Below are 12,405 nucleotides of genomic sequence, written 5' to 3' on the forward strand. Positions count from 1 at the left end.
CAAAAGGTGTTCTTCAGTTTTAATCCTCAAACTTATTTACTAAGAGGTAGGGACAAAATGAAGTGTAATAAAGAACCGTGATGAAGTCTGTGCTTTGCTCATCTTGCATATTTCCTATTAGAAGTGTTATTTTTAATCCTTGATAAGCTTATGTCAGTACTGTATAATGTTTTTGTCTTTGGAAGTGAAACTAAATCTGGGTTGATAAATTAAAACACAGATTGTAAATTGTATTATTGAATCATTTTAAAAATAAAAGGTAGTGTAATTATTCTCAATATGAATGTAGATTATTGTTTTGTAGATATTAAAGTTATCATTTACATTATTATTTATTTACAGTACTGTTCAGCTTTCTTAAAGCATTCATTAGTTAACATTAATTAACCAACAAAGTGCAATACATTTATTTCATTCTTATTATTCTTCATTTTCCTTCAGCTTAGTCCCTTCATTTATCAGGGGTTCCCACAGCCGAACAAACTGGCAACTTACTCAGCATATATTTTACTCAGCAGATGCCCTTCCAGGCGCAACCCAGTACTGGAAAACACCTATACACTCTAGCATTCACACACATACACTACGGCCAATTTAGCTTATTCAATTGACCTAAAGCACATATCTTTAGACTGTGGGGGAACCCAGAGCAACCTATAGGCGAACACAGTGAGAACATACAAACTCCACACAGAAACGGCAACTGGCCCAGCCGGGATGTGAACCAGCAACCTCCTTGCTGTGAGGCTAAAATGCTAACCACTGAACCATCCATGCCGCCATTGTTAGTATTAATTTTAGCTAGTGTTAGTTTGAAATGTCCTAATAAATTAACAATAATAAATGTTCAACTTAATATCCACTTAGATTAATAAAAAAAAAAAATTAGAAGCTTTTTATTGTTAGTTTATGGTAATTAATGTGTACTAATGGATGTTAATGTGTACTAATTTATAATAAATAATTATTTTTAATGCAGATTTATGGTAATTACTGTTAACTAATGGAATCTTTTGGTTAATTTTTCATTCAGTAAATCCATCCAACTAATCTGTGTGGCTGTTATTGTTATGAATATTTTGCAATAATTGAACATATTTTCACTTTCACACAAAATTGAGCTTTTTTGGCGATAAAAGGTTAAAGTAAATATGAAATCATTTGCTGCACGGTTGGTCAGTGGTTAGCACTGTCCCGGCTGGGCCAGTCGGCATTTATGTATGGAGTTTGCATGTTCTCCCCATGTTCACATGGGTTTCCTCTGTGTGCTCCCCTATAGGTGTATTGGATGAACTAAATTGGTCGTAGTGTGTGTGTGTTTGTGTTTGTGTTTGTGTGTGTGTGTGTGTGTGTGTGTGTGTGTGTGTGTGTGTGTGTGTGTGTGTGTGTTTGTTTATGTGTCTGTGTGTGTGTGTGTGTGTGTGTGTGTGTGTGTGTGTGTGTGTGTGTGTGTGTGGGTGTGTGGGTGTGTGGGTGGGTGTTTCCCAGTACTGAGTTGTGGCTGAAAGGGCATCCGCTGCGTAAAACATGCTGGATTAGTTGATGGTTCATTCCGCGGTGGCAACCCCTGATATATAAGGCACTAAGTGGAAGTAAAATGAATGAATAAATTAATTATTTGACAAGTGTAGTATAACAAAGCTGGAGTGATTTGCATTCAGTTGAAGCTAGTTTTAATAGAGCAGTCTCATAAGATAGAAGGAACAGAAAGATTATATGGTATTTCCGTGGTGGTGTGAAATTCCTTCATTTGAGTGAAGTGACTAGAATTTAAAGTGGATAAAAAACAGGATAGTGCAAGCAATCACTATTAATTCAAAGAAACCCTGTCAGGACTAACTAACAGTAATGTGTGTTTCCTGTGCACTTCTTTTCATCTCACCAGGGTGTTGTCAGAGATTCAGGAGGTTATGCTGTGATGTTAAACTGGACCATGTCTAATGTCTATGGACTGGCTCCTGGTGAGGTGGGTCATGATCTATACATCTTTTATTTTTTGTAAGAGATCATTTCAACAGAAATAAAGTTTTCATTTATCCTTAGAGAAAAGCGACTTTTTGATTCTTCCCAAGTTTAAAAAGAGAGATCATTAGAAAGCTAATTAAAATTCTGCATAACATGCTTTTAACGATGGCAGTACAATATCAACAAATTGAGCAGAACCTGCAGCTCTACTTACTTATTTGTAAGGATTCAGGATAGTTTGCCCAAAAACAGAAATTCTGTGATCATATAGTCATCCTCCACTTTTCCAAAATGTGTTTCTTTACTTTCTTGAACATAAAATAATATATTTTTAAGAATGTCAGTAACCAGTTGCTACTTATTTCCATTTGTTTTTCTTACTATGGATGTCAATGGCTACCAGTTTCCAACAGTCTTCAAAATTGATGAATAAATGGTTATTTTGGCTAATTCTCAATTCCGAGAATGCAGTAAATGGACTTGCCAGCTTACCTCTGAAGAAATAACTCAGGAGACTGCGAGAACAGAGAACACATCTTGTGAGAAATGAGATGCTGCACTCTTCCTGATGGTCACATGACCTTCACATGTTTTTAATAGACAATTATTTAAAAAATACAGCATTCATACAACAATTTATTGTTTTTTCCCTATTCAATATAAATAACATACACAAAAAAACTTACAAATATACTTTGCACAATACAAATAAAACTGATTTTAATATGCATTTCAGCAGATAAACACCCTTGATGTGTTTATGATGTGTTTAACACCGTATCATTTAAGGAAACTTCTGAGATAAATAAGTTATATTTTTGAACTTTAATAATAAATCTATATAAAATGCTGCGTTTTCCACTTCCTTTATTCAGCCTCAATGATTTCTGAGACTTCTCAAGCAAGTTTTGCGCTCATGCCTGCATCGAAACATCCTCCATATTAAGAACACATCCAGAAAGTTTCACTCGTCCTCTGTTCTTTCGGTTTTGAGTTTTGGAACTGAACTTTGCAGGTTGATGATGACGTTACATGAGAACATGCAAGATCGTTGAAGAAGGCATATTGAGAAACAGCCTTTATCTCCTCAAATGACTGTTAAATTTACTGTTGTCCAGAGTTTCAGTAGGAATACATGAAAATTAAAATATTTTCCACAGGCAGTTTCTCATTGGGTTCAAGTTCATTTGAGGTTTCAAATGAATGATTATTGATCAATAATTTCAACTTCAGAAGTGTTAAGATATCATAATTAGGAAAAAAGCCAATTTGTTCAGAAACTAAGAAAGTGTCTCTCTTTTAATAAACGGATTCAGAAATTCAGAAATCCAAAAACAAAACAAAACATAGTATTCCTCTTAGATTGATAAATGCAGTTTTCTGGCCTTTTTTTTTTGGCAAAACAGAAGACAAAACTTTAAAAATATACATTATTGTGTCTGAAATGTAACTCAAATAATATGGACTTTCTATTTGCAGAATTGTTGCATATAATCAATTTCATATTTGTAATTCTAGACACACTATTATTTGGGAAAACAAATTTTTTTTGTGAGTAAGAAATTTTTATATTGACAATATAAATAGATCTTTTAATATAACAAAATACAGAAATATATATTTTTTGCTTTGATAACTTGATTTATAGAGTCATTTTTAGCACAGTTCATATAGGCTTCATGCATTGAATGCTTTGGAATGATCATAATCTTGTTTTTGTTTGTGTATTGTGAAGAAAGTTACACTTGATGATGTCAGTATTAATATAGACAACATTTTGCACACTTCTAGATTAGTGTTTTTACTGTTGTCTTAAAACAAAAGTGGGGAAAGCCACTTAAAGATTTTGTGTGTGTATGTTCCTGAACAGCATAAAGGGTTAGAACAACAAATAAAAATGAGGATAAAGCTATGACTTGACTCTGTGAAAAAGCTTTTGTTCTCACTTTCCTGCACAGTTTAACCTACACGTCTCTCTCTGTCAGGTCTGGTGGGCTGCGTCTGACCTTGGCTGGGTGGTGGGCCACTCATATATCTGCTACGGTCCACTTCTACACGGCAACACCACTGTGCTGTATGAGGTATGGGAGTGTGTGTGTAAAAATGTGTGTTGATGTGTCATAGCATTTGACCTGTGGATGCGCTATCTAACACTCAATTATCTGCTGTAGTGATTTAGCAGAACTAAGGTCTCATAAGTCCATACAGTGGAATTTAAAGGCTTTAAAAAGGTTTGTTATGGAACACTGGCATCTATAGCCAAACGGTGCAGTTCGGACATAAACTGTTTCTTGAACGGTGCTTGATTTTATTTGAATTTAATGTAGTATCACTTTTGTTGTACTTCTTAAAGTGGGTTTAATTATTGCTATAGTTGTGCTGCCTCTACTGCCGTGATATTATTGTAAACGCAGCATAAACCAAAAAATGACACAAACCAACTCACAACATAGAGGCATGCTACTGGTGGAATGGTGTTCTTGGTCATGGAAAACCTGGAAAAGTCATAGAATTTTGACATGGCAATTTTCCAGGCTTGGAAAAGTTTTGGATAAACAGAAAAACCCACAAAGTTTTGGAAAAGTCATGGAAATTAGTTTAACAAATGTCTGTATTCTTGAATTAGGGCTGCACAGTCTTGGGAAAAACTACATTATGGTATTTTGTATTTCTGTGATATATATTGTGATGTGAATACAATTTCAACCGATGATTTAACAGGTTTATTTGGATTGATTGGGGGTTTTTGTAGGGGAGTAAATCTCGAATAATATATAACAAAGAAATTACAAGCATAGATAAATAAAATATAGTAAAGATAAAAGTGAACTATAGTTTTCAGGTAGTCACTATTCAAGTACAGATATTGAACAATCAACACTGCATAGTCTTCATTGTAGATTATTTAATCTTTATTAAAGTTGCAAAAAAATTATTGTGGCAGGATGTTTAAAAATTAGAAAAATTTTTAATGTTTGCACAGTCAAAGGCCTTAAAGGAACAGTTCACTCAAAAATTAATGTACTCGCTATTTACTCACAATTCACTTGTTTCAATACTAGGGAAGTTACTCAATTATCTTCTTTTTGTGTTCATAAAAAAAAAAAAAAACTTATAAATGTTTGAAACAAGTGAAGGGTGTATTGAAAATGTTAAGTTATTTTTGCATGAACTATCTGTAATCTAACTAACTATAATCCCATCATTGCACATACTGCAATGTGACTTTTGCAGATGCATTAATAGTTTTAATAACTCATTTCTAATAACTGATTTATTTTATGTTTGCCATGATGACAATAAATAATATTTGACAAGATATTTTTCAAGACACTTCTATACAGCTTAAAGTGACATTTAAAGACTTTACTAGGTTAATTAGGTTAACTAGGTGGGTTAGGGTAATTAGGCAAGTTATTGTATAATGGTGGATTGTTCTGTAGACTATCGGAAAAAAAAGAGGTTCAAGGGGCTAATAATTTTGTCTCTAAAATGGTTTTTAAAAAATTTAAAACTGCTTTTATTCTTGCTAAAATAAATCACATAAGACTTTCTCCAGAAGAAGAAATATTATCAGACATACTGTGAAAATGTCTTTGCTCTGTTAAACATCATTTAGGAAATACTTAAGAAAGAAAAAGAAAATCAAAGGTGGGCTAATAATTCTAAAACTCTATATGTAGACATTACATGACACATTACATCATGAAAATATACTTGAAAGTTCTGGAAAAGTCTTTGAAAATTCATAGAATTTTAGGGTAACACTTTATAATAACTGCACATTATAAATCATTTATTAAGCATTAGCAAATTGTGAATTAATTATTTGTTAAGCATTTACTCTACATCAATATTTTAAATTAGTAAGCAGTTTAAAACTGCAGCTAAAAATGCTCTATTCTTGACTTACAAACATATTTAAAATGTGCTTAATAATTGTATTTTCATACTTGGTTAATGATTTATTTAAGTATCGCATTATTTACAAACCATTTGAATCTAAGAGTAGTTAAGGGTTTTTAGGATCATTCAGAATGAGTTATATAAATATAAATCAACATTTATATATCTTATTTTACAGGCATATACTAATAGTTAAATAATATGTTAATAAATGCTTTATTAACTCAACTTTATCTAGTTTTGTGACCTTATCTTAAGTGAGGACTATTTATACATCCCTTATAAATGACAAATAAAGGCTCAGTTAAACTCTAAACAGGAAAAAGGACATTATTCATTCCTATTTATTTAAAGATACACAAATGAAACTTTACTTTAAATGAAAAATAATTCTTTGCAATCTTATCTTAAGATAATGTTCAGAATATACGCACAACCCCCACTTGGAAATGTTACTAGTTTTAACCAATCAGGTTAGGACACTTGTATGTGTGACGCAGTTAATGACGGTATGTGAGAGTTTAATTGTTATTGATTGGTGATTGTTAGCAAAGCGGCCTAGGAACTCATTGCGAGTGTTGAAGCTGGCTTCTGCTGATGTAACTGCAAACTATCTTCAGTAAACTTGATTTATTTATTTAAATCTCTGACTCCGGCTCTTCTTCATCTACCAGACTGGTCATTCTTTGGGTTAAACTGTAAATTATCCCTACAAAAATCACCGTAGAGTTTAAACATTGCATCTTATTATATTGTTAAATTATTATATTGTTGTTGTTGTTTTACCCAGTTTTATGTCGTATTTTGACACTCCTGTAATTCGTCAGTTTACTTTACAGTAATTTTACTTTTTAGAAATATTGCAAAGATTATTGTTCATTACATAAAATTTACATAAAAACAGAATTCAACAGAAGTGAGTTGACATAATATTTGTAAATGAAACTTAAAGTTTCATTAACTGAAAATAGTGTATACAACTAGAGTTTTCTTGCTAGAGATTAAATTATGTGGTTTAGAAATAACTACCTTTGATTAATTATAATGGACCAACCAGGGCATTGAAAAAAATCTTTAGTGTTTAGCCCTGTATAAGTCTAAAATCTCATTCATAGTGCTCTTAAAAGGGTCTTAAAAAGTTTTAAGTTTGACTTCAAAAACCTGCAGAAATCCTGGACGATTGTCTCTGACCAATGAGTGTTTAGTATTGTGTATACTTTATGTTTTGGTTATTGTACGGCTTGTTCGGATCTGAAGTGTTTCTTAAAAAGTAGCAGGTACCAAGTTCTAGTAAAATAGATGATAGGAAATATACCTTTTTATTTTGAAGAAATCAGCTGGAAGGGCATGCACTGCGTAAAAACATATGCTGGATAAGTTGGCGGTTCATTCCGCTGTGGCTACCCAAGGTTAATAAAAGTGACAAAGCCGAAAAGAAAATGAATAAATGAATATTTCAAATAAGTAAAGCGACATGGTGGCTCAGTGGTTAGCACTGTTGCCTCACAGCAAGAAGGTCGCTGGTGTGAGTCCCAGCTGGGCCAGTTGGCATTTGTGTTTAGATTTTGCATGTTCTCCTCGTGTTGGCGTGGGTTTCATCCAGGTGCTCCGGTTTCCCCCACAGTCCAATGACATGTGCTATAGGAGAATTGGGTAAAATAAATGGGCCGTAGAGCATGTGAATGAGTTTGCATAGGTGTTTCCCAGTACTGGGCTGCAGCTGGATGGGCATTCGCTGTGTAAAACGTATGGTGGATAAGTTGGTTCATTCCGCCTTGGCCACCCAGATGAAAAAACTAAGGCAAAGGAAAATGAATGAATGAATAAAATCAGTGTATATTGTAATTTGTGGACATTGTTTAACCTGCTTACTGTATACTTGCAGCCTAATTTTTCTAATTGTGCATGAGATGTATGAGCAGCTCACACATACTCTGATTTTGTTTTGCATTTTTGCACTACTTTAATTGTTCACAAGATCTGGCCATTGCTTGTTTAACAGTCAGACAAGAAACAGAAAGATTGATCAAAAGCAACACTGATGAAAACCACAATAACCACAGATGTGCTGATTGAATGTGTTTAGGAAATAAAAGATATTAGCTACTCTAATTTAAATGAAGAAAGATGTTTTTATTGATCAAAAGCTTTTTGCAAAATTAAAAATATAGACTACTTTGCAGTTATTACTACTACTGGAAAGTACTAAAACCGTTGTTACTGTTAGTAGTGTTATTTACTGCTAACTTACTGAAATAATGTGTTTTGTGCTTATGTGTATGTTATATATAGTTTAATCTTTTAATATCAAGTTAGGTTATAAGATTTCCATGCCTTTAAAAGGCAGTTCTTTGATATTATCCAATGTTGTTTGTATTTTTAAGTATCATTTCAGGCATCAGGCATCATTGCTTCTTTTTTTAAAATATCAATTTGCCACAGGAATTACTTCCCCAAAAAACAAAACACACACCCAACTCTATTTAGCAGTCCTTCTCATTGGAATTGAATGCAAGGTAGATTTAAGTAAGCATCTAAAGCAAACGCCTTAATTAACTGGCTCTGGCACTTGCATGTCCCAGGCTTTTGTACTGGTAACAGAGCAGCTCTCACAGTTTTAAACTGGTTCTCCTCTGAGTCTGAGCTGACATCACAGCATGAATACTAAAATCATTTGCACTTGGCGGGAGGTGATCAGACTATGTTTGGTTTTTCCGTCAAGGTGAATTCAGCAGCGGCGTCTCTTCTGCTGATTAGATGTGTTGTCTCGCTCCACATGAGAAACTGGGAGATGCTCACAGAATTTATTACTCTGCGTTAATGGAAGTTTGACTTCAGCAGATCTCTCATACAAAGTCGATATCCACACCGAAAAACCTGCAGTCTGTTTTAATTAATGTCTTTCGAAATTATGTACAGCGATGGTTGATTCAAACTTTTTCATTTAACCTATGCAACATGACAAACCTTGATTGATTAGTTCAGTAGTGGTTTTCAGTTTATGTATGCAAACAGCCTCAAATGTAGCCTCAGATAAAAGCTATCTTTTCCATTTTTAAAGGAATTTTGTCGTTAAATGAGATGTTAAATTGAGGTCCTGACTCTGTGGTCTTTAAGAATCCTATGGCACTTCTCGTAAAGAGTAGGGTGTAACCCCAGTGTCCTGGCCAAAGTTCCTCAATCGGCCCTTATGATCATGACCTCCCAATCATCCCCATCAACTGAATTGGCTCTATCGCTGACTCTCCACTCCACCAATAGCTGGTGTGTGGTAAGCGCACTAGCGCAGTTGTCCTGTTGGGTGTATGGCCATACACAATAAATGCGCTATATATATTCACATTATATTACATTACATTACATTACATTACAGTGTTAAAGGTCCTGATTAAATGAAATGAATCAGTTAGTAACAATATTGTTAGTTTTTAGAATATCTATAGGCTAGTGTTCTCCAAAACAGTGACAAAATTCCCATTTAGAACATACAAATCTGATATAAACATGTACAGCTTGCAGATTGTCACTTCCACCTAATTGGATCTACTGTTTTATTCATGTCACCTCATGTTTCTCATCAAATTGTGACAAATCAAATGCTCTCTAATATCTGACATGCCCCGCCCCCCTTCAAGACGCTTCTCCTTTCAAGAGTTCACAGTTAGCTGATGATTAATTATAAGCCACTATGGCATGCTGTCCCGGGAGAGAGCCCTGAGCTCATAAAATCCTCGAGTCCGGGGCTCCCTTCCATTGCAAGGCGAGAGGAGAGTTTAAGCTCAGGTAGATCTCAAGAACTCCCCTACTGTAGTAACTAATAAACAGATAGTGATTGCTCTTAAGAGATAACTATTTACTAGGAGCATGTATATGGTGCCGATTTGGATTAGTCAATTAACTTAAGTTGCATGTTTTTTTTAAGTTGCAACTAAGTTGGACAGTGGGAGGAAACCAGCGAATCCTGGGGGAAACCCACGTGAGCACAGGGAGAAAGTGCAAACTCCGCACAGAAACGTCTACTGGTTTGCTAAAGCCTGGAACCAGAGACGTTTTTGCTGTGAGGCAACAGGGCTAAGCACTGGGCCACCGTGTCACCCATCTAGGAAAAAGAAGTAGGGGTGGGAGGGGGATTCTTCAAAACGAAGATAGCAGTGGTACGTAACCCAGGGTATTTGCAGTTGCATAGGAGTCGTCTGATTGGTGCATTGAGAATTAGCGGCTGCAAAAGGCTAGTACATCTTCAAAGCTTTGCTAAGTAAAAGATTAACCAAAATTATTAGTACATTTAATTAGAATTCCTCAAGTAAATTTAACTCAAGTAAATTCTATGGACTTTTTGTTTGTAAAATTTACTTAAGTCAAACATTTAAATATATTTCAATTTCGGGATTTATATTTTAACCAATTTTCCTTGTTATCTTTTAAGCTATCCTGCGTTACCTTTACTTTAAAATGTTAAATAAAATATGGTGATGCATTGCAACTGTTTCTTAATTAAAACACCGCCACACATTTTCATTGAGTACTTTAATTTAAATTAAACTTCTCAATAAACAAATTTAAAAAGTCCTTTCAGACAGAATGATGAGGTCATCTATGTTGGCATCTTCCTCTTCTGTAGTACTGCCCAGTACACTGATCTTCCTAACGATTGGTGAAGCAATCTTAAAGCAGGTCTCTTGACATCCTGTCAAATACACAAATAAGTGCAGTGATTAAAATACTGTACAGTTAGTTGCAATGTTATCTCTTGCCTTATGATATAATAGAGTGTATTGATGTTAAGACCCGTGCTCTGCATAAAATCATTAAAGTTTTTAAAAGTGATCCAAAACTTACAATTTTGGAGGACAAATATACTAAAATGTCTTTACCACTTGAAGAACATTACATATCCAAAGTAAAAAGTAATTTAGACATTTTTAATGTACATGGTAGTCTTCAATAAGCTCCTGAGATGATTCTCCCAGTTAGGAAAGCAGGCAGCGGATCACAGCATCTCACTTGTCTTCAACTTGCTGATTAAAACAAAATAAATTTCTGTGGTCATTAACCAGTAACAGTGTAAATCTTTGTCTACATATAACTGCATATCTAAAAGACCGGCACCAACAGGATGTGCAATATATACGTTTACCTGGTTGAGTAAATGTTGTCCAGTTTTTACAGAAAGGCTGTCTACAGGGGGGTTGTGGTTATGTTTCTGTTCTCATTATTCATCTAAGACAAATGAAATAAAAATAGGACATTTACGATATATTAGTCAAAACAACACTTTTTTTGCCTACCACACACACATATACATCCTGAATAAATTAGTAATCTATATAAATGTGTTATGCAACTTAACTTACATGATCTTGAACGGTGAGAGCAATCTGTTGAGCATATCAGATATGTAATCTCAGAAAAATTAATGAACATATAATGATATAATGATATTGATCAGTTAAAGGTGCTGTTGGTGATCTTCCACAATACTAACAGCTTAGCATAAATCTCTGAATCACAGTTTCTCCCCTGCCGTCTAGAGCCACGTCTTCTTAAATACGAGCACAGCCAAAGAACCCTCTCTCATGTGTTAAAAGCGACTAGTGCTTGTCTGGCGGTGAGCAAGCCAAACTTACATGCTATTTCAGAGCAAATATTTAGAGTTGCATGGTAAACAGTATAGGGAGAGACATGGCGGAATAGCGGTATTTACATGTGTTCTGTTGTTAAACTAATTAAAATCTACATTATCGATTCTGTAAAAGGTCCCAAATGAAACTGAAAATAGTTTTATCAATCTTTTATCGAAAGATTTTAGTGGCTGAACAACACTTCTGTGAAGATATAATTCATTGTAACAAAAACATCTAACATTACATCAGCTTTGTGTAAAGCTAAACAGTTTTAAAACAGAACATTACCTGTCTAAGAGAAATTCTTCAGACATTGTCATTCTTTCTCCAGCGTGAAAAGGTAACTCCAATATTGATTCAAGTTTTTAAAGAGTTTTGATTTAGCAGGTTTTTACCGATCGCGCACGTACTCTCTCTCGTGAATATGTGGCGGTCGGCGGAGCTGCGTACAAATGGCTGCGCAGTTGTTCAAATCTGCTTTTGCTGACAGACAGATTGGGCTACCTATCGTAATTATGAGATATGTCAGTCCGACTCTATTTAATTGGATGAACGTTTTTTAGTTTTATGCCTTACCCAAAATATAAAAATACATATAAATACATTTAGATCATTTACTGTAATAATTAGTATTAGACTGTGAAGACTTTCAACCAGCACAACAACAAATGTTTCTGAAGACAATCACCTACTGCACCTTTAATGTAATTTGGACTTAGTAGTAAATGTTCGCAGGTATAGAGGCTGCCTGAACATACTTAGTAACATTACTAAAATTTATATAAATCAAGTTTAACAAGGAGTATTTGCATATGTTAATGTGGATGGATTAATAAATAAATCTTTTATGTCATGTTTTGGCCTCTCAGGGCTCAGGTAACTTATCAATCTGAGTTCAAATGAGTTCTGA

The 12,405-nt window shown here is 34.3% G+C and overlaps 1 protein-coding gene across 12 annotated transcripts in view; it reads left to right on the forward strand.

Moving 5' to 3' along the window:
• The window catches only part of acss3 (acyl-CoA synthetase short chain family member 3), a 127,211-nt gene that overhangs the window by 15,104 nt on the left and 99,702 nt on the right, over window positions 1–12,405 (forward strand). For all 12 annotated transcript variants that reach the window (XR_012402104.1, XR_012402105.1, XR_012402106.1 and 9 more), the window contains exons 6-7: window positions 1,886–1,966; window positions 3,951–4,046. Coding sequence is in view for 7 of the 12 variants with exons in the window: in XM_073947203.1 (XP_073803304.1) it covers window positions 1,886–1,966; window positions 3,951–4,046 (177 nt within the window). In the remaining 5 variants the exon portion in view is untranslated. The remainder of the gene's footprint in view (window positions 1–1,885; window positions 1,967–3,950; window positions 4,047–12,405) is intronic.

Source organism: Danio rerio, chromosome 4 (assembly GCF_049306965.1).
Source record: "Danio rerio strain Tuebingen ecotype United States chromosome 4, GRCz12tu, whole genome shotgun sequence".
In the NCBI taxonomy this organism is placed as follows: domain Eukaryota; kingdom Metazoa; phylum Chordata; class Actinopteri; order Cypriniformes; family Danionidae; genus Danio; species Danio rerio.